Consider the following 25,905-nt stretch of genomic DNA (forward strand, 5'->3'; position numbering starts at 1 on the left):
TTTTGACCAGAGCGTTTTAGAAATTTGTGAGAAAAAAAAAAGTTTTAATTTGTTTAAATAGAAGTTCTTGATGAAGTCAAAAAGCCTTGATGCAATAAACACATGTTTGTGGTACTTTTATGCATTAAAAACCTAAAAACGGGTCGATGGCGACCTGAACACAAGAGGAAGGTTCATCTCTGTCATATAGGTAGGAAGGTGTGTGTGTGTGTGTGTGTGTGTTCTTGTACTTACTACGTTGTGAGGACCAGCGATAAGTTTTTAACCAACAGAGTGAGGACATTTTCAGGAAGTGAGGACATTTTGGCCGTTCCTCACTTTTTTCGAAGGGCTGTTCCTGTCTGTTCCCTTCCTCCATCCTTCCTTCTTTCCTTCCTTTCTTCCTTCCTTCTTTCCACAATCCTTTTTCCCTTCCTTCCTTCCTTCCTTCCGTCTTTCCCTTTGTCCTTCCTTCCTTCCCTTTTTTCCTTACTTCACTCTTTCCCTTCGTCCTTCCTTCTTTGACCCAGGAGGACAACAGGAGAGTTAAAGGTTAAGACTTTAGCTTATAATTAGGATTAAATAAGGTTAAGAGTAACTAATGGTTAAGGTTAGGCATTAGTTTTGGATGGTTAAGGTTAGGGTACGGGGCTATAGGGAATACATTATGTTAATGAGTGTCCTCACAGAGATAGCATTACAAACGTGTGTGTATGTGTGTGTGTGTGTGTGTGTGTGAGTTGAAACAGGACTTGTGCATTATTGGTTTCATTATGACATCACATCCTCCTCCCTCTGACGCAGCTCCGTTCACTCAGGCTGTGATTGCTACGGTACAAATGAATGAATGAATGACTGAATGAATAGTGGGGGGTGTGTTTGAATCTCCATGTTGCCCCAGAGGGCAGTAGTAAGTGCCCCAGCTGTTTACAGCAGCAGCAGGGTGTATTTATAGTGAGAGCTCTGTCTCTGTCGGGACGGTGATGAATAATTAATGTCTGTTAAAGTCCTGATGCAGATTCATCTGTGACCTCTAGGCCACCTGGGTGTGAACACACACACACACAAACTGAATGTGTGTGTGTGTGTGTTGGCACATGACAGTGACCCTCGGTAAAAATCCCAGTGTGGCCGTTTTGAAAGCTTCCGGTTGGTCGATCAGACGTCTCTCTCTCTCTCTCTGTGATTGGTCCTCAGGGATAAATTATTCAAAAGCTCTGAAGCATTCAGCAGATACAGCACATACTTGTACAGTACATACAGTAGGCCTAAACTACACACACACACACACACACACACACACACACACACATACACACATACTACGTTAGTCAAGAAGAGATGAGTCTGTTTTTAGACGTCCAATCTGCTGAGCGGAGCAGAAATCTCCCTCGGGAGCCGGATCGGACTGAGTTCAGTGTTTTCCTCCGTTTGTGTTGTAAAAGTCGTGATCTAAAAACATGTAAACTGATCCGTGGCCTCGTGGCTGCTCCCTCCCTCGCTCCCTCGCTGCCTCGCTGCAAAAACTCAACATCTTTCCAAGAGTATTTGTCTTATTTCTTGTCAAAATGTCTCATTTCTAGTCAAAACTAATCTCTTTCCTCTTTCCAAAATAAGACTCATCTCCTAAAAAATGAACTTGTTTTTAGATCATTTTCACTTGTTTCAAACAAATTTTCACTTGAAATAAGTAGAAAAATCTGCCAGTGAAAGCAAGTTTTTTTGTGCTTGTAAAAAGAAAGAAAAACTTGCTCCACTGTCAGATTTTTCTACTTATTTCAAGTGGAAAATTTGCCTGACAAAATTAAAAAGTGTCTAAAAACAAGCTACTAGTCTTATTTTAAGTAGAATGAGATTTATTTTGACTAGTAATAAGACAAATATTCTTGGTAAGATTTAGAATTTTTGCAGTGCTCGCTGCCTCCCTCCTCTTCAGACCCGGTACTTCCTCAGCAGGTCGGCCTGCCACATGTACTTCCTCTCGGGGAACCGCTCTGGGATCTTGATCTTGCGGAAGTCTTGGATGCACTTCTCCAGCTCCTCCTCCACCGTCAGCTTCTCCTTGGCCGGCCGCTTCTTGCAGGTGCTGGTGTCGCGGGAGCTGGCCGTCAGCGTGCGCAGCAAGTCGCTCTTCCTCCGCTGCTCCGACTGCTGCTGCAGCGCCGCCACGGGGCCCTTCTTCTTCCCCGGCCGGTCCAGCGTCTGCACCACGTTGGAGCGCGGGTGCGGGTGCGGATGCGGATGCGACTGGCGGCTGACGGGGCCGCGGATGACGGTGCCCTGGGGAGAGCCGGCCTCGGACTGGCTCTCGGAGCTGGAGGTGGAGAGCTCGTTGAAGGAGGTGCCGCTCTCGCCCTCGCCGTCGCCGCCCTTGTGGTTCTTGCAGCAGCAGTCGCAGGGAGGCGAGGACCAGCGGGACGGACCGCCTGCAACGACAGAGAAGCAGAGAGGCAGCGCACATTAGATCCACTGCAGAGCTAGTTCGTTTTGCATTCACTCCGGTGTTTCTGCGTAATTCATTTTTTGGTTTGTTTATTTGAATTTTTCTTTTGTTTTTCAGAGTTTAATAGTAGGATAGTTCACCCCAAATTAAAATTCCCCTCATTATCTACATTCCCCCTCATGTGGACTGAGGGCTGGGAGAAGTTTCAGAGTCCTCCGTGGCTTCTCTGAGTTACAGGGGGTCTCGGCGTAGCAGTGCATGTCCATATAACGGTTGCAAATGGATACCAACTGTCTTCGTAACAAAAAGACACACCAAAAAAACATCCAAATACCTCCATGCTGCTCGTATGTAATGTCCCTCTTGTATTGAAGCCCCGACATGAGAAATTGTCCCGAAAAAAAATTAAATAAGTCTATATTTCGAACCGAGGAGATAATAGGTGAAATTTCAATTTTGGGTGAACTATCCCTTTAACTACATGACTTGTGACTTATTACGAGTGAGAACGGAGGCTCTCTGTCTTCACCTGGCGTCTCACAGCTGAAAACCAACCTGGCAACATCAGTGTAGTTAATCGGCCGCCGCCCCGGTCTCCCAGCTCTCGTCTCTGCACCGCAACACAAACTCACTCCATAACCGTAATCTTTTGTTCATGATGGTTAAGACGACATAAACACACGTCGTAACATCGTATATGTTATGTAACGTTTTCCACCGCTCCATTTATTGATTTTTTGCCGGCTTCGTTGTAAACAAATGCACATGGAGGAGAGGAGCGTAACTAGAACAGAGGAAAAGCCAACGGACTTGCATAGTTCCCCTTTAACCACTGCAGTCAAGCCTCCACTTCATCATGGATCTATAGAGTTGATCCAAGGTCGACGTCAAAACCCTGAAGTTCATCACGGTTCTGGTTCCAGGAAAAGAAAGTGCATGGGAAAATCAGCTCTGTGACTAAAACACCAGTTTCTGATCCTTCCAACTTTAGTTCAGTGAGATAAATGAACTCCTTTTCTATCGTATCTGAAGCTTAATGCGACGTCCAGAAGTAAAAAGCTAACGTTAGGCTTTAACGGACTACTACACGGTCACCACCACTAAGCTTTCCACTGGTTTCAGCTGCTTTATGTTAAAAAACATTGTCTAATGGGGAAATGAGACTGTTTCTACTTGTTGAAGAGCCATAAATAACATCAGATAACCTCCATAAGACACTCTGGACGTTTAATGTCCCCACAGGGTTTGTAGTCGCATGGAGCAACTTGTTAGCAACCGCCTTCTTTACCACACGTCAAAGCTTCAACATTCACCAGTAGGCAAGGCAAGGCAATTTTATTTGTATAGCCCGTTTTTACAAAGAGTTTGTCTCAAAGGGCTTCACATGGTATCGTAACAACATCCTCTGTCCTTAGACCCTCACATCCACTGAGGAAAAACTCCATAGAAAACCCTTTTAACAGGGAAAAATCTGAGAAACCTTTATGTCCTACAGTTAAACCTGAAGCTCGCTAAGGTATTTTACCAAAAAATTCCATTCAAAAATTGTATTGACTTTAAGACGAGGGAACAGGAAGTGATAAAAGCTCTGAGGGAGTTCAGGGTTTACTGGCAGACTCTATACAGAGCGTGTAAGGGACTGATTTCAAAATAAAGGTGACCTTCCAGAACTGATTCACTTGCATAGTTTGCAAGGTGATGTTGATTTTCAAAGGAAAAACTCACTAAAGTTTCTTATTTTCACTGTGTTCCCGTGAAATTCAGATTGACTTTGAAAGGAGACGACCTGTTATTACAGAACTCCACCTCAGAGAGATTCACTCAGAAAGCATCAAAGCAGTCTGATGTGGCACCTTTATTTTGAAATCAGTCCTCACGTTACCTGCAGGTGGGAGCTTTTCACCGGATTTTGAAATTTTTATGAGTCAGAAAAAAAATACTCAGAAAAACAGAAAAAAAAATTGTCAGAAAAACGAACCAAAAAATAAATTACTCAGAAAAAGCTGAGTTTTCTTCTTTTATTTTTTTTCAAGTGAATGCAACACACTTCCGTAAGTTCTCTCTACACTGCAAAAACTCAAAATCTTTCCAAGAATATTCGTCTTATTTCTTGTCCAAATGTCTCATTTCTAGTCAAAACTAACCTCTTTCCACTTAAAATAAGATTCATTACCTAAAACTCAACTTGTTTTCAGATAATTTTCACTTGTTTCAAAAAAAATTTCAATTGAAATAAGTAGAAAAATCTGCCAGTGAAAGCAAGTTTTTTGTGCTTGTAATAAGAAAGAAAAACTTGCTCCACTATCAGATTTTTTCTACTTATTTCAAGTGAAAATCTGCTTGAAAGAAGTAAAATGTGTCTAAAAAACAAGGTACTTTTTAATGTGATGAGTCTTATTCTAAGTAGAATTAGATTTGTTTTGACTAGAAACAAGACAAATATTCTTGGTAAGATTTTGAGTTTTTGCAGTGTACCTCTTCTCTCTCTCTATCTCTCTTTCTCCTCGTGGGCAAATCATCATTATGAAAGGGGAAAAAAATGAGACGGTGGCACAAAGAGAAGCACAAATTAGTCCGACAGCAGAAGAAAAAGCAAAAGTAAGAAGCACGGCAGACAGACAGACAAAGAGCAGAATTCAGCCGATGCCAAATGACTATCACCTGGAACAAAGTGACACGACGTGAGGGACGACTGGCTCCCTTCCAGTCTCATCACGGAGAGGAGCTGGCTGCCTCACACACACACACACACACACACACACACACACACACACACACACACTCACATCCACTTCAACATTTTATTTACAGCAGCAGATAAACGTAGAGGTTGAACTCACTGAAGCTTCAGCTCAGCGTGGCGCTTCACTACACAAAAGGCAATTAGATTAAATCAAACTAAACTAAACTTTTTTAAAACCCTGACACTGACCTGACAGTGATGTGACAAACAGACGAAGGTCGGCAGCTTTTTACAAAAACTGATTTTACAACCTTGTCGAGAGTTTTCCATCCTCTGCTGCTAACAGGCTGCGATCATCAGCGCTGCTCAGTGTTGAAGTGGAGCAGCTTTATGAGATGCTTCTCCTGTTTCCTCACTCGTACAACAAACACTTCACTTCACTATCACAACTATCTCACACGAGTCGGGTGAAGATGATGAGGTGGAACCAAGTCACATGTGCAAGTCTCAAAGTCACAAGTCATGTTTTCTTGGGCAAGTCAAGTCAAGTCAAGTCGTGTCACATTGTCTGTACGTTCCACTTTCATAACGTAACAGCTGAGTTTTTCGGCCTTAAAATAATGTTTCCAGACTCATTGCAATGGTAGAAAAATGGTTAATAGGATGAATGGTGCTGCCGCCGCAGCCTGAGCCGGGTTGCGTCGGCTGAAACTGCACGATGTAACTTCCCTGCACGGGTACAAAACACCGCCCCCCCCCCCCCCCCTCTGCGTCGAGGGAGAGACGTGGTGGGCAAAAGCGAAAGTTACGGTTCCCCTCCGGTCGTTGCCACCGTTGTCGTCGCCGCCGGCGCAAGATGGCGACGCTCTCTAAAGCAAGACCCTTGTTATATGTAGATATAAAAGAATAATTATAAGGCTACGGAAACCAAACAGGTTTTATTTTATAGCGATTATACACTTATACTAATATATTGATGGGTAGTAGATTCAGATTTTAACAATAAACGTTGACTAATATTACACACTGAACCTTTAAGACTTGAAACTTGCTCATAGTACTTGGTCCTATCTCTGCCGAGTCGAGGATTTTTTTTTGTCAAGTCGATTCACAATTCACAGAGGCAGTGATCCATAATCATGGCTGAAAGGAATCAATTGCCCAGCATCACCTCTGCAGAGCGCACAAAGGGCTGATAGATAGATGGAGGGGTATGGAGGGGTGGTGGGGTATGAGGGGGGGTAGAGGGGGGGGGCAGCTGGCACCAGAACCAGCAGCAGCAGCAGCAGCACCTCTCACTGCAGGAAGCAGACATTTATTTTTCATGCTAAACCTGCTGAATAATTGAAGGAGTATCTGTTGCTGATGGACTCGTCTGTTTAGAGGGAGAGAGATCAAAACCCTGGAGGGAAAACGCTGCTACACTTCCCCCCCCTCCTACCCCTCCTACCCCCCATCCACCCCTCCACCCCTCCCCATCTACACACACACACACACACACACACTGAAACAAGCTGCAGCTTTTCATGGCATCGTCTATTCATCAAGTTCAGTCGTGCCATCGCTTCTTTTTATTCGCTGCTCAGTGTTTCAATTCAAACAACATAGTATGAGACTATAAATAACAAGGCCTTAAAATAAAATGCCTCCAATCTGCTTTTAACTCCCTCTGTCTTCCTCCTCAGCAGCAGCAGCGTTGTTGTTGTCTTGTTTATTATAGAGGCAACAGAGCAGAAATCGATTCATGCAGCCGATATCTCTGTTCCTGTGTGAACCGCTGACGAGCGGCCGCCAAGTGTCACAGCCACGTTTATACCAGTATAAATAGAAAGAAGAAATATTTCTTGGACGGCTTTGACACACATTTTCAGCACTGTTGGTCTAAATAGCAGCAGCAACACACACACACACCTTCACACACACACAGCTGAACTACTGTGTGTGTGAACTAACCGTCAGCCATCACAGGCGCTGACAGAAATGGAACACAACAGCCCTTTGTCGCTCCAACTCTCTCTCTTTAATTACCACTGGCATTTACACACACTCACATGCATCCGTGTGCACATACACACAGGTCTAACACACACACACACTAACACACACACACTGTTATGTTAATAAAGCGACACACACACACACACAGGTCTGAGGTGGAGACGACTAATAAACTCAGCTGTTACGTTATGAAAGTGGAACGTACAGACAAAGATCCTCTGCTATGATGAGATGTCTCACTACAAGCTGCTCCAATGATATGAAATGTTACAGCTTCACTTCCTGTCTCCTAAAGTGGGCGTGGTCACCATGTGTGGATTTATAAAAGTTGTCGTAGAGGAGAGTGTGATGTTTATATTTTCTTATGATAACATTAAGTATTTACACAGCTAACAGTCATATTTAACATTATGAACATTAGTTGGTGCGGGCATCTGTGTAAGATCTGGTGAGAGTGCGTTGTTGAGACAAAAACAGGTCTGTAACAAGGTTCATTTCCTCCTGTCCATTTTCATGTCAAAATGTTCAGTAGAGATGTGTCTTGTGATAAAATGAGTCCAATATTTACTTCAGTGGCTCTGGAGCGAAAGAATCGACCATAATCTGAGCTCATGTTCCCTTCTCCCATTGGAGTCAATAGACTCAAGACCTGCTGCTGCTGCTGGTCTCCTAAAGGGGGCGGAGTCACGGTCTGTTGGTCTCCTAAAGGGGGCGGGGTCACGGTCTGCTGGTCTCCTAAAGGGGGCGGAGTCACGGTCTGTTGGTCTCCTAAAGGGGGCGGGGTCACGGTCTGCTGGTCTCCTAAAGGGGGCGGAGTCACGTTCTGCTGGTCTCCTAAAGGGGGCGGAGTCACGGTCTGCTGGTCTCCTAAAGGGGGCGGAGTCACAGTCTGTTGGTCTCCTAAAGGGGGCGGAGTCACGGTCTGTTGGTCTCCTAAAGGGGGCGGAGTCACGGTCTGCAGGTCTCCTTATGGGGGCGGAGTCATGGAGAATGCAGTACAGTAAAGGTGCAATCACATCAGCCTCAGATCAAAATATGTCATACTCGTAATTGGTGTTTGGAGAAACGGCTCCTGGTGAGTTGTTAAATGTTAAATCTGTTTGTGTCCAAATGAAAGTAACATGATCGGGCAGTTAACGTCTTAAAGAGCCTTAACCCTCTGAAGTCAGCGCCACTGTTTACGATCGGGAAGGGTATAGCGACATAATTCCTGGACATTTCCGCCTTTCCAAACACCCAGAAGTTATCAGCATAATCCAGCCTTAAAATCCAATGCAAAGAGTGTTCATTTACATCCAGATTGTTGCTCCATTGCCTAGAAAATCAGTCGTAAATGTAATACAAAATGCAGATTACCATTTACGTATTTTACCCAAGCTAAAACCAAGACATGGGCATCATTCATATGGAAGCAGAAAGTGTAGGTGTAAGCTTTATAAATAATATATTTTGTATCATAGTTAGAGCCATTATTCTTTCCCCCCTAATCCACAAGACCTCAAAAAAGAGTTATATAGTGTCTAAAAATAAGTTTATAATAATTTTCTGTGTGTTTCCAACAAATACATGTCTCCGTTTTTTTTTTCCATTACTTTTTCCGATCATATATCTTTTTCTACATTCATATGCCATCTCTACAGGCGTTAATATTCTGAAAGCCAGGGTTGTCCTGAAATAAAGGATGTTAATAACCTGATTGTGCATCACAGGGCCGAGGTTTTACAAGGATTAATACACAAGGAGACCAGGAGAGAGAAAATGCCACAGACTCTGAAGTGTTAATAATAAACCTTAGATATATGATCCTGTGATTAGACTTCAGTGTTCAGTCATTACACTAAGTCCTGACACTGACAAGCTGTTTTAATACACAGACTATTAGCCGTGCTGACGCTAAAGACCAGCAGGCAGGATGTGATTCATCACCGCGGCGACCAGTTGGATTTCCTATCAGACCTTTAGCATCATGACAAATAGACTATAGGCTGATAATTCAATGGAGGCAGCGAACAGGGACACAGAGCGCCGTCTCCTCCCTCATCTATACACTCACATTATAATTACGCTCCTAAAAGGATGTAGTGTTGATGCTTCGCAGCACATCCAGTTATGTTTTGCAGTAAAGCCAATTTCCCTCTGGCTAATTGAAGTGTGTAGACCTGCGTCTCTCTCCCCATTGATATTTACTATGCACTGTAATTATTATTTAGCATTATAATCATATAATGTCTGGCTAATAGAGTTGAAAATCACACCAGTGTTTTTATCGGTTCCTCTCTTATTCTCTATCAGCCCGAGCTGAGCATCTCTCCCCGGCTCCGTTGCTCCATCACACTCTAATTGCACCTCTGTCAAATCTGATCCCAGTCCAGTGAAAAGGCCTTCGCACACAACTTCAGAATAAACAACACTAATTTCCTGTGGTGTCAGTGCACCAATGGAGGAGGATAATAAGTGTTTGTTTGCCACAAACTTGATGAATCAGACGTCTCCGGTCCGATTCTGCTGAAGCTGAAATGAACGATGCGTCTTCTTCTTCAGATCCTCCACTGATGGAGACGCCGTAATTAAAGGTCAAGGATTCAGAGTGAAAAGGCTTTAGCAGCCACTCGCAGCGCAGTCTGACTCTAATTACAGCAGCAGGACGAGGATTCCTGCCTCCGCTGCTCAGGTGGACGTCGGTCTAATTGAGGGTTTTGTTTGTTCTCGTGCACCTGAAGTGGTTTAAAACCACAGGGCTGTGATGGATCTGCTGCATCGGGCCTCAACGGGCCGTTTAATAACGGGACAATACTGCTACAGATACACTATACAGCCTACTTGAAAGTTACTCCAGTAAAAGTAAAAGTAAAAGTCGCCCCAAAGAAATTAAATGTACTTTGGTATCAAAAAAACTCTGCAGAGTAGGACTCCTACTTGTTGTATTTTAGTTTTTTTTTATTATTGTACAATGAAAAAACATGTGAAATGAAATTTTCAGACGTCTTACATGTTTTTGAAGCCAAAATTAAAACGGATAAATCACTGTTTTTCTTGAGAGACTCTCTTTCACAAAAATGCATTTTTCTCAGCTTTCTAGAAAAAAAAGTGGTCTTTTTGGTGCAACCAGGCTCTATTCAACTTAAGATAAATCAAGAATGGAACAAGGTACAAACAAATGTTTTTTTCCCTAGTTAAATAGAGAGTCTCCTCTTTCCTTTGAGCTGTTTGGTGTTTTCAGAGTCATAGTACAAAATATTCTATGGGTCTTGAAATATTACTCAAAATGCCCCGAAACGCTGGCATGGCACTGACCATTTTATAAAAGGGCTGGCACTCAATGAGTTAAAGGGACAGTTCAACATTTAGTCAGATTCTCCTCTCACCATAATCTCTATAGTCATAGCAGTAGGTTTATTACCTTTAATTATCGGTGCATGTTGTTTTTAGATTGGCGGGCCAGAGACGCGAGCTGCACGCCAGGTTTCCCTCATCAAACTAAATACACAATCCAACAACTCCAATACGCTCTGGTGGACAAGTTGTGACCTGCACATTCACTATGATATGAAAAAAACATATAATTATATTATGACACATGAAGCAAATACTCTGAACTACTTGCGCTTTTGAAATCTCTCCACCCAGTAGTCATGCATTTGCCTCGTCGAAATATATAAATATTTACATCTGGTTTCGTTGGCAACGTCGGCATGAAATGATCTCTGCACCAGCAGCATTAGTACGTTGATGTCACGTGAGGCGGAGCTCAGGGGTGGGGGTGGTGGGGGCAGATCCTGATAGCTCTGTGGAGAAAATGGCATTGTGCTAATGCTAATGCTAACTAACGGTCAGTGCGTGATGCTGCAGGTTTGTGGGGTTCGTCTGCAGGCGAGTTAGTGTGAAATGATTCAGATGAGTTTCCAGTTTGCTGTCAACACCGGAGCTGCTGCTCGTTAAATACGGTTAGCATTAGCTTAGCTTTAGCTACTAGCCGCTCCCTGGAGGAATTAAACTTTTAGCTAACACCTTTAAAATGTCTAGATTTTGTTCATTAATGGTATTTAGTAAAATAAATCGTAGCCTATATGATTTTATATTTATAACCGATTTCCAGCCAGTGAATCGTGGGGAAATGTCCTGTTGCAGTCGGTGTTTGTGTTGCAGCGTGTTGTTGACGTCGGAGCTGTTTAACAAGACGCCAGAGGAACGAGGAGTCTAAAAATATTCCTGATTATTAGAAGAGCAGAGACTTCACGTCGTCGTCACAGCTGAAGACGAGTTTCAGCTCCACACGTCGTCACTTTGACAGAGACGAGCGACTCCCCTGATGATCTCTCACTTTAAGAAACAACCGGCGGTTCATCCCTCACTGCAGACACACACACACACACACACACACCATCACCACCTTCCTGCCAATCACACGCCCACGTTCATGTCAGCGTTTTTGGAAACATGTAGAAAAATAAATGAGAGGAGGTGAAGAGGAGCTGCTCCACTGAGAAGAGATGTTTAATACTGTAAAGTCTGGAATCTGCTCTCTGTGCTCGGAGGATTATTTTATTTAGGAGACAAGATAAACTGATGAGGATTACATGTCAGCTACTGTCTCATTACAGCTCTGTCTTGTTTGGATTATTCTCTGTTTCTGTCAGTCGTGGTCTTGTGATTCTTCAGGTTCAGATTTTCTGAACGGCCCTGCTGCCTGTTTGTTATTAATATAAACCCACTTTATTATATATACGTAGGTTCATTTATCTAATAAATGAAAAGACCAACAAGCAAGTAAACAGGACCGGTTGTTACTGTACGACATGTTGAAACACGTCTGTAGGTGACGGCAACAAGCTGATAGATGGTAGTAGATGTTGTACACTGCAAAAACTCAAAATCTTACCAAGAATATTTGTCTTATTTCTAGTCAAAATGTCATTTCTAGTCAAAACTAATCTCATTATACCTAAAATATGTATATTTATACATATACATACATAGTTATACATAAAAAAGTAGCTTGTTTTTAGACACTTTTTACTTATTTCAAGTCTATTTTCATTTGATAGTGGAGCAAGTTTTTCTTTCTTATTACAAGCACAAAAAGCTTCCTTTCACTGGCAGATTTTTCTACTCATTTCAAGTAAAAATGAGTTTTAAACAAGTGAAATGATCTAAAAACAAGTTAATTTTTAGGTGATGAGTCTTATTTTAAGTGGAAAGAGATTAGTTTTGACTAGAAATGACACATTTTGACAAGAAATAATACAAATATTCTTGGAAAGATTTTGAGTTTTTGCAGTGTACAGCTGGAGGTCTGAGGAGAAACCTGCTCCTTCAGGAGGTGATTCGGAGAGAAGAGTTTGACTTGAGGTTTGAGCACGGCGCTAAGAGCCCGTCCATATGGATATACGGGTTTCAGTGAATCCACATAAGTTTATTATAGTTTCTATAGTTAGGAACCGATACCGGTATTATATCGGTTCGATACCGGGCATAAGAACTCATACTCAGAAAATTGCCACCGATACCACAACATTGATACCACTTTACTGCAGCAGCAGTTTACAGCACTTGACTGCACGGCGAGCAGCGAGGAGTCATGTCAGCAGTGTGGAAATGTTTTCAGGTGAATGAGAGCGACAAAAACAAAGCAGAATGTGAATTATGCAGTGTTGTGCTAGTTACTGGAAAATAGTAACTAGTTACAGTTACTAGTTACTTCATTAAAAAAGTAACTCAGTTAGTAACTCAGTTACTTTAACCAAAAAGTAATGCGTTACTGAGAAAGTAACTTTTTCGTTACTTTAAAACGTTTTTTTCCCCCCAATGCTCCCATTAAATAAAGGTTGATTGAATTCCCCTCTAACCTCATTTCAGTTCTGTACTGATGCTGATGAAAAAACGTTTTTTATCTTTAAAACTTTATCATCATCATGCTGCATGATGTCAGCATGTAGCCTACAGCAGCATGACAGAACTGCAAACATCTTGAGGATACTACTTTGACCGAGTTACGTTCAAGAACCTGATTTAATGACGGAAAGTACTAAATTCACTCCAGCGGTAATTTTTTTCGATCGATCAGCTGTGTTTACCCAGAGTGATCAGCTGTGTTTACCGTTTCAGGCGTCCGTCTGTCGGACTCCAACCGCTGCTGCTCGGTGGAGTGGGTGCTGGTGTCTCGCTGTGACTCTCGAGCTGTGTCCCGGTTCAGGGGCTGCAGCCTGAACTGACACACAGCTTCGGTCTCGGATGCTGCGTTAGCAAAGTTACCTTAGCTCGCCGTCATGCCCTGCTCTGACCTGTCCAGTCCTCTTCATGGAGCGTGTTTGATTACGTGTGGGACGCTAGAGGGCGGCCACCAAGCGCTTTGTTTTTCACAGTCACACAGTGTCAGTGTGCTCTGTCCATAGAGGCTCTGTCTTTCTTTCAATTCAATGAAACTTTATTGATCGCTACAATGTAATGGGAAGTGTGTGCCGCTGTAAAACCTCACCAAAGGAACGGAGTAACGCAGCGTCTGGTAACGATAACGGAGTTACTGATTTTAAAAAACAACGCGTTACGTTATTAGTTACTGAAAAAAGTAACGGCGTTACGTAACGGCGTTACTAATAAAGCGTTACTACCCAACACTGGAATTATGTCCAGCAAAACTCTGGAGGGGAGGGACAAAATCTACCGCTTACAACACGCTTCGTTGTAAACAAATGCACATGTCCAGGCGGACGGCTCTACGTAGCAAAACAGTGGAAAAGCAACCTGACTTGTTCCTCTTTGATTAAACATTTGAAATCTCAGCACGACCCAGAAGGAGTTCACTTTTGTTTTGTTACATTTCAGACAGTTGTTCAAATAACAGACGATATCTGTGGAAAAATGTTTTTAAAAAATCAAAGTAATGTGTCATGGCGTAAGTATTCGGTATCGGTATCACTGAGTACTCAAATGAAAGTACTCGTACACTACTCCTTTTGGAAAATAAAAGTGGTATCGATGCATCACTAGTTTCTGCATTTTGTCCAGATGGAAACAAAGATGGAAGATGGAAGACAAACACCCAGATATAGGCTACGTATGTTAAAGCAGATATCAGTGGCACGGCCGTTTCGGCTTATGCTGTGTTCAAGGCAGGCTTTTGAAACCGTAAGTTACAGCTTCAAGTCACAACTACGACTTGGTAGCGTTCCAGGTAACCCGTAGCTCGTGTTTTTACCGTCCTGTTGTCTGTGAAAGTTCCCTATAACGGCCACTCGTAACTTCCGACCCGTGAACTCGTACCAGATCGAACTGGTATGACTTCACAGGAAGGAAAAACACAAAGTACGAGTTTCCTTGAACGCACCATGAGTTAGCAGCCCCAGCCCTTGTCAGGCATCAATTGGTCCTCGTGCTACGTCACCACATTCACGCGCATCCCTTGGCTGCACACACAGCCCTTCATGCCGTTCTCTCTCCTCATTGGATAACACTTGTATCCCACAAGGAAAATTTTCTCCTCGGGTTACAGCAGAGCAGAGTGACGGAGAGACTCGTGTTTAGGCTGAAATACTTCATGTAAGTGATTGCTGACGGAAAATAGGACTATTTAGGACTTATATTAACAAAAACATTCCACTGATATCTGCTTTAATGAACCTTCAGAAAGTGATATTTACATAATATGTCTCCTTTAAATCTGGCTTCATCCCCATAGAGACACATTCACTATGTGTTTTATATCAAACTGCGAGAACTGAGAAGGAATGAGTCGAGCTGAAGGAAAGTTTGTGAAGGTTCAGATTAATTTATAAAATAAGGATTAAAGTCTAAAGAAGGAGAGATGATTCAGACAAACATGTTTTATACATGACGCTCCATCGGTCTGTGTCACTTTTATTCACACAAACAAACATCACTCGTTCACCTTTCACAGGGTTAATTCCTCAGTGTGCGTTCATGTGTTTGTGCTGCTCACATGTTTCTATAATGTCGGTCTGATATACAGTCTCAGTCTCTATAGTCACATAGGAGGGTAAGGTCACACCGCCCCTCAGGGCTCAGTGCATGTTTGTGTAGGTGTGTGTGTTAGTACACATGGGAATAAACACACACACACACACACAGAGACACACACACACACACAGACACACACAGTAAGATGTGAGGTGATGGAGCATATGTGAGAGGAGATGTAGGTCAGCTGCAGCCGCCTCCATCCACATACATTAGACATGCTGTAGTGTAGTGGGGTGTGTGTGTGTGTGTGTGTCTGTGTGTGTGTGAGAGAGAAGTATACATTGCCTGTGTGTGTGTGTGTGTGTGTGTGTGTGTGTGTGTGTGTGTGTGTATCTCGGTGACTTTGGCCTTGGATCTATTATCTGTTGCCAGCGGGCGGCCGGTGTCAGCTGGTTCCTGCTCGTGTCATCAGAGGTGTCAGACTGTCGGCCGCGCCTCTGGCCAGCATCACTCACACACACACACACACACACACACACACACTGGCCTCTCTCTGAGTGTGTGTGTGTGTGTGTGTGTGTGTGTGTACTATACTATACTGTACATGGCAGCACTTGATTCATTGTTATTTCTCTTTTCAGGCCGAGGGCAGGCGGCTGACTGAAGTCTAATGATTCCACATGTCACATGCCAACACACACACACACACACACACACACACACACACACACACACAAAGACACACACAGAGACACACACACACACACACACACACACACCTAAACACACACATACAGAGACAATGCTTCCTGACAGGTGCTCCTGGCTGTGATGTAGTGATCTCAGCAGGGACTCAGACCACTTGTATTGGCTCTGGTCAGTAAAGAGACCTGAAGGCCGACTCCCACTGCACTCACAGTTACATTGAGTAAACACTGGGGTTGCAAAATTCCGGCAAGTTGGAAACTTTCCATGGAAATTAACAGAAATATACAGTATACAAATTAACGGGAATATATGGGAATAAACAGGAATAAATCCGAAATTTAAAAAATTGAAGGTTGGCCCTTAACAGAGAACAAAATATAGTTGGGGAAATTATATTGTATCATTATCTTGGCTAAAACAAGCAGATTCAGTGCAAGTAAACTTGAATATCTCTGCTATTCCTATTTTACTCAACATTCATGTTTTTGTTGTTCAGTAAAAGCATTGGTTGTTCATACAAGAATTAAAACTTGATAAAGTTCTACTCACTGATAAAATGTCATGATTTTTAATAGTATTATTTTGCATGGATGTCTGCTTATGACAAAACAAAAATATTTACATTTATGTTTGGATATGATACAGTTTGTTTAAATTACCCCCAATTTCCAGTTCATTCCTATAAATTCCCAATAATTCCCTTTTTATTTTTATTTTTTATCTTTTATGTAATGGAAACAGGCAATAGCATACACAATACACAACTGACCCAAACAGAAAACAAAGGACAGAAGGAACCTCACAAAATAATAAAACAATTTGGAATATTTCCAAAATTCCTCAACTTAACTTCCCATGGAAAGTTTCTGGAAATGTTCCGCTGCTTTGCAACCCTAGTAAACACACACACACACACTCACCTAGACCTGTTATCAGTTGTGTATCAGACCCCCTGCGTGCAGAGTCAGTATTGATGATGTCATAGAAATGCGGTGGTCTGTGTTCAGATTCCTTCTTTTACACTGCAAAAACTCAAAATCTTTCCAAGAATATTTGTCTTATTTCTTGTCAAAATGTCTCATTTCTACTCAAAATCTCTTTCCACTTAAAATAAGACTCATCACCTAAAAATGAACTTGTTTTTAGATCATTTTCACTTGTTTCAAACTAATTTTCACTTGAAATAAGTAGAAAAATCTGCCAGTGAAAGTAAGTTTTTTGTGCTTGTAATAAGAAAGAAAAACTTGCTCCACTATCAGATTTTTCTACTTATTTCAAGTGAAAATCTGCTTGAAAGAAGTAAAAAGTGTCTAAAAACAAGCTGCTTTTTATGTGATGAGTCTTGTTTTAAGCATAATGAGATTTGTTTTGACTAGAAATAAGACAAATATTCTAGGTAAGATATTTGAGTTTTTGCAGTGTACACCTAAAATGTTAGGAACATACAGCCCCGAGAGGTGAATTTACCCAGAATTGTCCTTTAAATTGAGTAAACACACACAAACACACACACACGTAGACCTGTTATCAGTTGTGTATCAGACCTCCTGCTCTAGTCAGTATTGATGATGTCATAGAAACGCTGTCCTCTGTATTCAGAAGGAGACTGTGTGTGTGTGTGTGTGTGTGTGTGTGTGTGTGTGTGTGTGTGTGTGTGTCGGCGCCGCTGAACATTTCTCTGATTTGTGTTGTTGTGTCTGATTGTGACATTTTGTGAATCAGACTGCGAGTGTAGCTGCAGGATTTGATAAGGCGGCTTTATCGCCCTCAGTTTGGACTGACAGGCGTGACTCGCTCTCCGGCTGACGACACATTTCGCCTCATCATTTTTTCTTCTTTTTTTTTTGCTGAGATTGGCACAAACACAGCCAGCGAGCAAAACCTTATCTATCAATGTCAACGCTGAGGACCCGTCAACAGCTGCACAACATCTGGAACTCATTTAAGATATGTGTAGGATGTTATCAGTTGTGTTGTTGTTGTTGCTGGTCTAGTTGTCTCTTCTTAGACTTGTACGCTGCAGTTTTATGTATTTTACTCTACTTTCATATCTGCAGCAGATAAAAGTACAAACTGGAGAGGAAAGTTGCCCGTCTCTATGTAAGGCATCAGTTTAACACCTTGTTTTGGAGCTATAGGTTTAATTGAACGTATTGATTAAGTAATAGGAGATAATTAAACCAGGTCACTGAGCCCGTCCTCTAGCAGGAGAAACTGTTTCTATCTTTTACTTCCTCCAGGTCTTTATGTCTCAGCTCCTCTGTTGGATCTGTTTGGTCGGTCGTAGAGTTAAAGAGGAAGTCTGCAGGATGTTAAATGATTGATTGAATGAATGATTGATTTCTCACCGGCTTCGTTGTTGGAAACAGATGCACATGGAGGAGAGGAGGGTTAGAGACACAGAGGAGAGTTCAGGTTTATATAAATACAAAGTCTTGTTTCTTTTCTCTCTGCTGCTGTGGTTATGTTTCCATTTAAAGAGACAACGAGGAGTTTTGGATAAGCGAAGTGTTTCCACACTACATTTATGAGCCTCCGCACCGTGAAATTCTTTGACCGGTGCAAGACAGACTCATGTTTTCATTCATCAAGAATTAAAGTCAGAGGTTGGAAGACGATCACATACCGTCGTAGTTCCCACCATAAACGGAGATTCGGCGGCGTTATTCTCATGGCTCGCCACGAAACCGAAAGTAAAGAAACGCAGGTCGGCTCACCCAGCATTTCCACCACCACTAATAATAACAAAATAACCATAGAGACAAAACCATATATTTATCTAAAATGGACCATTAACAAGTGGTAACGGAGATTCATCCACATTAATATGATGAGACTTTTTTATTGTCGCAGAATTTTTCGTTCTGCCGACGGAGAAACTCCTCGTTGTCCCTTTAACTATTTTAATGCGCATTTTGAAACGCCAAGAATGTGCATCAACTCTGAAATGTGCAAGAAAAAGGTGGAAGTTTTCTGTATTGATACAGATGAATCCGAAACAGACAAGCAACCAAGTTTATTCATGCAAACCATGCACTGCAAAAACTATAAATCTTACCAAGAATATTTGTCTTACTTCTAGTCAAAACAAATCTCATTATACTGAAAATAAGACTCGTCACATAAAAAACAGCATGTTTTTAGACACTTTTGACTTATTTCAAGCTGATTTTCACTTGAAATAAGTAGAAAAATCTGATAGTGGAGCAAGTTTCTTACTACAAGCACAAAAAACTTGCTTTCACTGGCAGATTTTTCTACTTATTTCAATTGAAAATGTGTTTGAAACAAGTGAAATTATCTGAAAACAAGTTCATTTTTAGGTGATGAGTCTTATTTTAAGTGAAAAGAGATTAGTTTTGACTAGAAATGAGACATTTTGACAAGAAATATGACAAATATTCTTGGAAAGATTTGGAGTTTTTGCAGATGATAATGATTCCTGCACCATCACCTCCTAGAACGACCTCTGTTCACCTCTGTTCCCCATGTACAATATATGACGAGGTAATAAGTCCTAACACGGTCCAGTCAGCAGACATGGCTGTTGTTACACAGTAACTCTTCCAGTACCACTTATCTGGAATATTAATTCTTCCAAACGCTCCATCATCTTCTCTCTTTTTTAACTTTTTGTCTTTGCACTTATGACGTCATGGCGCCCATCGTCTTCTTTCTCCTGCTGATTGGCAGCTGACTCCTCGAGAAGTTTGTACAAATGCACATTTTTCCTTTGCCATGTTAAGAAAAGATTTGGATGGAAACGTTCAGTTATTAATCTGCCACCATCACTAATAACGAAGTGTTGGTGAAGCTCAGTGTGTTGAAACAGCCTCAGTCTGAATCCAACACAGATAACACAACATTCATCCTGCTTCTCTTCCTCCCTCCTTCCTCCCTCCTTCCTCCTCTTTTCTCTGTTTTTAGATGAAAACGCTGCTGAATTTTGTAAAAATCAAAGAAAGCAAAACCCAAAAAATTACTTTCAAACGTCTCCACTCATGCAGCAGCATCCAGCGCTTTTTGTTCCCAAACACACTCAGATATTTACCTCATTATGTCTAAAGGCTGATTCTGGGAGAGAGAGATGTTTTTTTTTCTTCTGTTTCCTCGTGGAGCCGAGCTGCAGACGACCGGTGGTCACGGCAACATGAAAGCAGCTAAACATTTTATTATCTTCATAATTATTTCTTCTCCTGCACCATCTCTGCTTTTATCTCCCTCTCTCCCTCCCTCCCTCCTCTCAGCCCGTATCGATGGCTCGCTCCTCGCTGCATCAGTGGAAGTGTATATGGACGATTGCCCTCTGATTGATTTCTGTCATACGGCCTCTCAGCACTGGGAGCTGCTCACCACAGATAAATGATGTTGGCACAATAAAAGCAAATAAACCTCTTCTATCTATCACTCCATGTCTCACCTCAGCTCTCCTCTTCCTCTTCCTCTCTCTCAGATTTACAGGGATAGTTCAACATTTTGTCAAATCAGCCCATTGCCATAATCCCTATAGTCATAGCAGTAGGTTCGTTACCTTTAATTGTCGGTGCAAGCTGTTTTTAGAACGGCGGAGCAGAGCCGTGAGCTGCTCAGAGCTACACTACGGAGGCTCATTATGGGATTTCTTGGTTTCCCTCATCAAACTCATCAAATACACAATCCAACAACTCCACAACGCTCTGGTGGACAAGTTGTGAGCTGCACATTCACCACGCTATGAGATAATAACACAACGTTACCACACAGAGTTGTTGTAGAGGGAAATTCATGCAAAACCGCTGATGCACGTTGCCTTCAGGGACAGTTTTTCATCAACAGTCTCTGTATTTCCCTCTAAAACAACTCTGTGTGGTAACGTTGTGTTATTATCTCATAGCGTGGTGAATGTGCAGCTCACAACTTGTCCACCAGAGCGTTGTGGAGTTGTTGCATTGTGTATATGATGAGTTTGATGATGAGGGAAACCAAGAAATCCCATAATGAGCCTCCGTAGCGTAGCTCTGAGCAGCTCACGGCTCTGCTCCGCCGTTCTAAAAACAGCTTGCACCGACAATTAAAGGTAACAAACCTACTGCTATGACTATAGGGATTATGGCAATGGGCCAATTTGCCAAAATGTTGAACTATCCCTTTAAATACTGTATCATTTGACCGGTGAAGACATGAGAGCTGCTCAGCTGACCATTAGAACACAGACCGACTCTTTGGGCCCAGACTGTGTGAACAACAACAACAACAACATCCATTCATTCATTCAATGTCAGAAATCTGCTGCTGTGAAGCAGAAAACAGACTCATATGAGCAGAAACTCAGAGGGAGAGAAGAGAAGAGAAGAGAAGAGAAGAGAAGAGAAGAGAAGAGAAGAGAAGAGAAGAGCAGCGTCTCTGTCTCCGTCTCCTCTGATGGATTCTCTGTGGCGCTGCAGCGTCGGCCTCGATGCTCAGGGGAGGAACTCCTTCTCTCTCCGTCTCTCACTTTGTTTCTGCTCGGCCGGTCGCTTCAGATCCATCACTGATTCACTTTTTAACTACGAGTGCAGCTGTCGATCAAATCAAAGCTGTTAGTCGTCTTCAAATACAACAGGCCTGTGTTGTGTTGTAATGAAACTGTATGATTTAAGGCTTACGCAGCCAGCAGCACTGACACACACAGAGGCTTGTAGCTTAGAGTTGATCCCTGTGGTATTATGTTGTTGTGTAGTCTGATCAGAGCTAATGCAGCTGCAGCGATGTGGAAAATATTACGAGAGCATCACGGATAAGAAGCATTTAAACCCAGATCCTCCAAATATCACAGTCATGATGACAAACAGGTCTGGTATTTATCAAACAAAAAACACCAGTTACACATGACTGACTTTGTTTTAAAGGTGCTCCTGCTGTCACCGTCCCGTCCTGTAGGTGGCGCTGGTAACAACAGATCAGTCCTCACCTGCTTTTACAGTAATGAGCTGAGCTACACATTTAGAAACGAATCAAAACGACATCAAAAGAAACAGAAACAACAAAACGATAGAAAAAAAGAGAAAAGAGAGAAGTCACATCCATCACAGCAGAGAGAGACGCCACCAGGCTTTTTCACTTCGGCTCAGACTAAATTAACTTTTATGCAAAACATTTTTTTTTTTAAAGTTCAGATGTTTCTGAAGAAAAAACTCTGGAAATGAAATGAAGAGATGAACTGAACTGAACGATATCAAAAAGGCGAAAGGCAGATGGAGAAACAGAAGAAAGAAAAAGACGTGGTGATGGTTTTTAATCGCTGCAGAGTCTCAAGCTGATCTCAGACCAGCAAGTTCATCTGCATCGTTTCCAGAAAATGATTAATGCGCTGATCTGTGGTCAGTGTCACCGGAAAAAACCTGGTGTCAGAGTCAGAGCTGCTGATGAAAGGAAATGAGATGATGAGATAGAGAGAGAGAGAGGAAAATGGAAAAGCAGCTAATGGAGAAAACTTAAAGGGATAGTTCAAAATTTAGTCAAATTGGCCCATTGCCATAATCCCTATAGTCTTGGCAGTAGGTTTGTTACCTTTAATTGTCGGTGCAAGCTGTTTTTAGAACAGTGGAGCAGAGCCGTGAGCTGCTCAGAGCTACGCTACGGAGGCTCATTATGGGATTTCTTGGTTTCCCTCATCAAACTCATCAAATACACAATCCAACAACTCCACAACGCTCTGGTGGACAAGTTGTGAGCTGCACATTCACCACGCTATGAGATAATAACACAACGTTACCACACAGAGTTGTTTTAGAGGGAAATTCATGCAAAACCGCTGATGCGCGTTGCCTTCAGGGACAGTTTTTCATCAACAGTCTCTGTATTTCCCTCTAAAACAACTCTGTGTGGTAACGTTGTGTTATTATCTCATAACGTGGTGAATGTGCAGCTCACAACTTGTCCACCAGAGCGTTGTGGAGTTGTTGGATTGTGTATTTGATGAGTTTGATGAGGGAAACCAAGACGGAGGGTCAGTGTTTCTGAGCAGAGAGATGTTGCTTCTACTTCTGCTGCTGCTTCCAGCTGGATGTGCACGGTTGGCACCAGAGATAACAAGAATGAAGCTTCTTCTTCCCTCCCTCCTCCTCTCTCCTCCTCTCCCTCCCTCTGCAGCGTACAGTAATTAGTCTCTCTCTCTCTCTCGGCAGCGTGAAACGATGTGTTTGACTGTTCAGCTTCTTAAACAGCCTCAGCCTTTTTATGCTGCATCTTCTCTCTGCTGAGTGTGTTTCTGCTCTGCAGCTTGTTTAGTTTCTGTTGCTGAGTGGAAACTCCCAACCCCCCCTCTCCCTCCTCTCCTCCCCCTCTCCCTCCTCTCCTCCTCTCCCCCCTCTCTCCACTTCTACAGGCAGGTGTTATATTTTCCTTCAGAGTGACACTACGTGCATAGTGACTGAGTTTCCACCTTTCCACAGCAGCAGCACATTTATTTATTTCTCTTCCCTACTGATCCCTCTCCTCCTCCTCTTCCTCCTCCTCCTCTTCCTCCTCCTCTTCCTCCTCCTCCTCCTCTTCCTCCGCTGTAGTTGGAGTTTAATCAGAAACACTGAGTCTATAAATGTATATAATAACACACAGAGATGCAATGTTTAATTCACCAGCCTGAAACATGTGACACCACCGACTGTGGCTTTCATCCCTGCTTCATGTTGTTGTGTGTGTGTGTGTGTGTGTGTGTGTGTGTGTGTGTGTGACGAGGAGTTAATGTGATGAGAAGTTTTCCACAGTTTCACCAGCACCAGTTAAAGGAGACATGTTATATAAAAATCACTTTCTGAAGGCTCTTAAAAGGAATAGTTCAACATTTTGTCAAATTGGCCCATTGCCATAATCCCTATAGTCATAGCAGTAGGTTCGTTACCTTTAATTGTCGGTGCAAGCTATTTTTAGAACGGCGGAGCAGAGCCGTGAGCTGCTCAGAGCTACGCTACGGAGGCTCATTATGGGATTTCTTGGTTTCCCTCATCAAACTCATCAAATACACAATCCAACAACTCCACAATGCTCTGGTGGACAAGTTGTGAGCTGCACATTCACCACGCTATGAGATAATAACACAACGTTACCACACAGAGTTGTTGTAGAGGGAAATACAGAGACTGTTGATGAAAAATGTAGGTTTTGCATGAATTTACCTCTAAAACAACTCTGTGTGGTAACGTTGTGTTGTTATCTCATAGCGTAGTGAATGTGAATGTGAATAAAAGAGGCAGAATATTACAGTATGTCTCCTTCATTGTGTGTGTGAGAGTCCGGTGCAGCTCTGTCCTCAGTTGCACCACAGCTCATTGTGAGCATGAGTCACTTCAGAGCCTCAGTGAAACTTTCCTCCTCCAGATAGACGACCATCAGGTCTCACTGATTACTAATCAACCCGGTTCTCCAGCCTCTGCTGCTGTTTCATTAATAATAATAACAACTCCTTCAAATTATCACTGTGAGTCCACCAGAGCCAGACCGCTCTCCTAAAACATTCATCATGATGCTAATTAAACCAATGGCTGCGTCTCTCACAGCCAACACCGCAGCAGGCCGTCAGACTCTTCATATTTACTGTACTGTCCCTTTAATCAACTTTCAAGAAGCCACTGAAACCCTTTCTTGCAGACTTTTTCAAAGGAAACAGGTTTGCCATTTTGCTCCACTAAAACGGTCTGAAAACATACAGTAACTTCCTGGCCCTTTTTCATCTGGAAAAAAATATATTTACACTAATAGATTAGTAAAGTTACATTTTTAATAGTTCCATTCAATTTATTTACTTATTAAATAATGGAAACTTGTTAAAATGCACCTGTTGCCTGAAAGCAACAACGTACCATTATAGAAAATTGCAATGTTGCCTTGAGGCGACAGTGGACCATTATGGAATCAATATTGCATTATGAGACTATGGTAGTGTGTGTTTAGGTGTAAATATAATGTTCAAAAACAAATAATTCATCATCATTTTGTTTTTTATCCTTAATAAATGTGATTTTGGATGCAGTAAAGTAAACATCAGGCTATTACGATGATGATGAGGAAGATGAGAGTGAGAATTGGGATGAGGATGAGGCCAGTGAAGGTGAAAGTCTACAGAGACTGCTGTTTCTAATACAGTAGATGATGAACCATAATAGTACAATGTTGCCTAGTCAAAAAATCCCCCAAACTTCCAAAAATAATTAAAAAAAAAATGTCTTTAGATGATGTTTATTTAGTCTATTTTGAGACATAAAAACACTCCAAACATAATGCGTACTATAGAGGGTTAATGAGACGGAGGAAAAGTTGAACCGGAGCTCATTCTCAGAGGTCACAGAGAGTAACAGCACATGAACCGACCTTCATGTATTGATCGTTATCAGTTTCAGTTTCATATGACGAGTCGGTCCAGGTCAGTTATCTTATCTCCAGGTCTGAGTCCGTCCATCCGTCAGCGCTCTGAGCTGTCAATCAATCCTACATCTACCACTTCTCCATTACATCTTCACCATTGATCCATCCACTGATTGATTAATCATCCATCTATAAATAGGCGCTTAAATAATGTAACACTGAAGCAAAGGTTAAAAATATGTGACAAAAAGCTGATAAAATAAATGAACTTTTATTTACTCTGTGTTTTGCTCAGTGGACTCATTTAATGTGGATGATTAATGGGCAACAAGATTATTTTAAGTGTTTGTTTTTTTTGTTTTTATCTCAGAGCAACTGAACAAAGAGATGGAAGAAAGAAATACAGAAAAATACTGAACATTCAACACCAGAGGAGAGAAAGACGACGACTGAGAGCTCATTCAGACACTTTTCCAGATGTGGAAATCACATATTCTACAGTATATCATTATTGTAATACCAATTCACAAGTGTTGATGTGTAGATTCAGCCTATACACCTTTACGATCTATGCAATATGTATGAACTAAGTTTGAACTAAGGAATGTATGATTGAAGGTCGATTGATTGTGATTGATAAATTCTGCACAAGATCGAATAAACTAAACTAAACTACAAAGATGCACAATAACTATTGGTTCAGATAATAATCGGCCCAATATTGATTATTCTATATTTTTATTAATTATGGGCCAATAACTTTCAGCCAAAATACAGATAAGTCTGATAATTGTAGTACAGTTTAATATAATTAATTTAATATAATTGATTTCCCTCATATTCAGTCCATTTGTTGATT

The 25,905-nt window shown here is 41.9% G+C and overlaps 1 protein-coding gene across 2 annotated transcripts in view; it reads right to left on the minus strand.

Moving 5' to 3' along the window:
• Positions 1 to 1,897: 1,897 nt before the first annotated feature.
• The window catches only part of kctd16b (potassium channel tetramerization domain containing 16b), a 146,938-nt gene continuing 122,930 nt past the window's right edge, over positions 1,898 to 25,905 (minus strand). For both annotated transcript variants that reach the window (XM_085796967.1, XM_085796968.1), the window contains exon 3: positions 1,898 to 2,405. In XM_085796967.1, the coding sequence (XP_085653093.1) occupies positions 1,912 to 2,405 (494 nt within the window). In that variant the 3' untranslated portion in view covers positions 1,898 to 1,911. The remainder of the gene's footprint in view (positions 2,406 to 25,905) is intronic.

Source organism: Trachurus japonicus, chromosome 14 (assembly GCF_045865225.1).
Source record: "Trachurus japonicus isolate A0001 chromosome 14, Traja_1.0".
Classification (NCBI taxonomy): domain Eukaryota; kingdom Metazoa; phylum Chordata; class Actinopteri; order Carangiformes; family Carangidae; genus Trachurus; species Trachurus japonicus.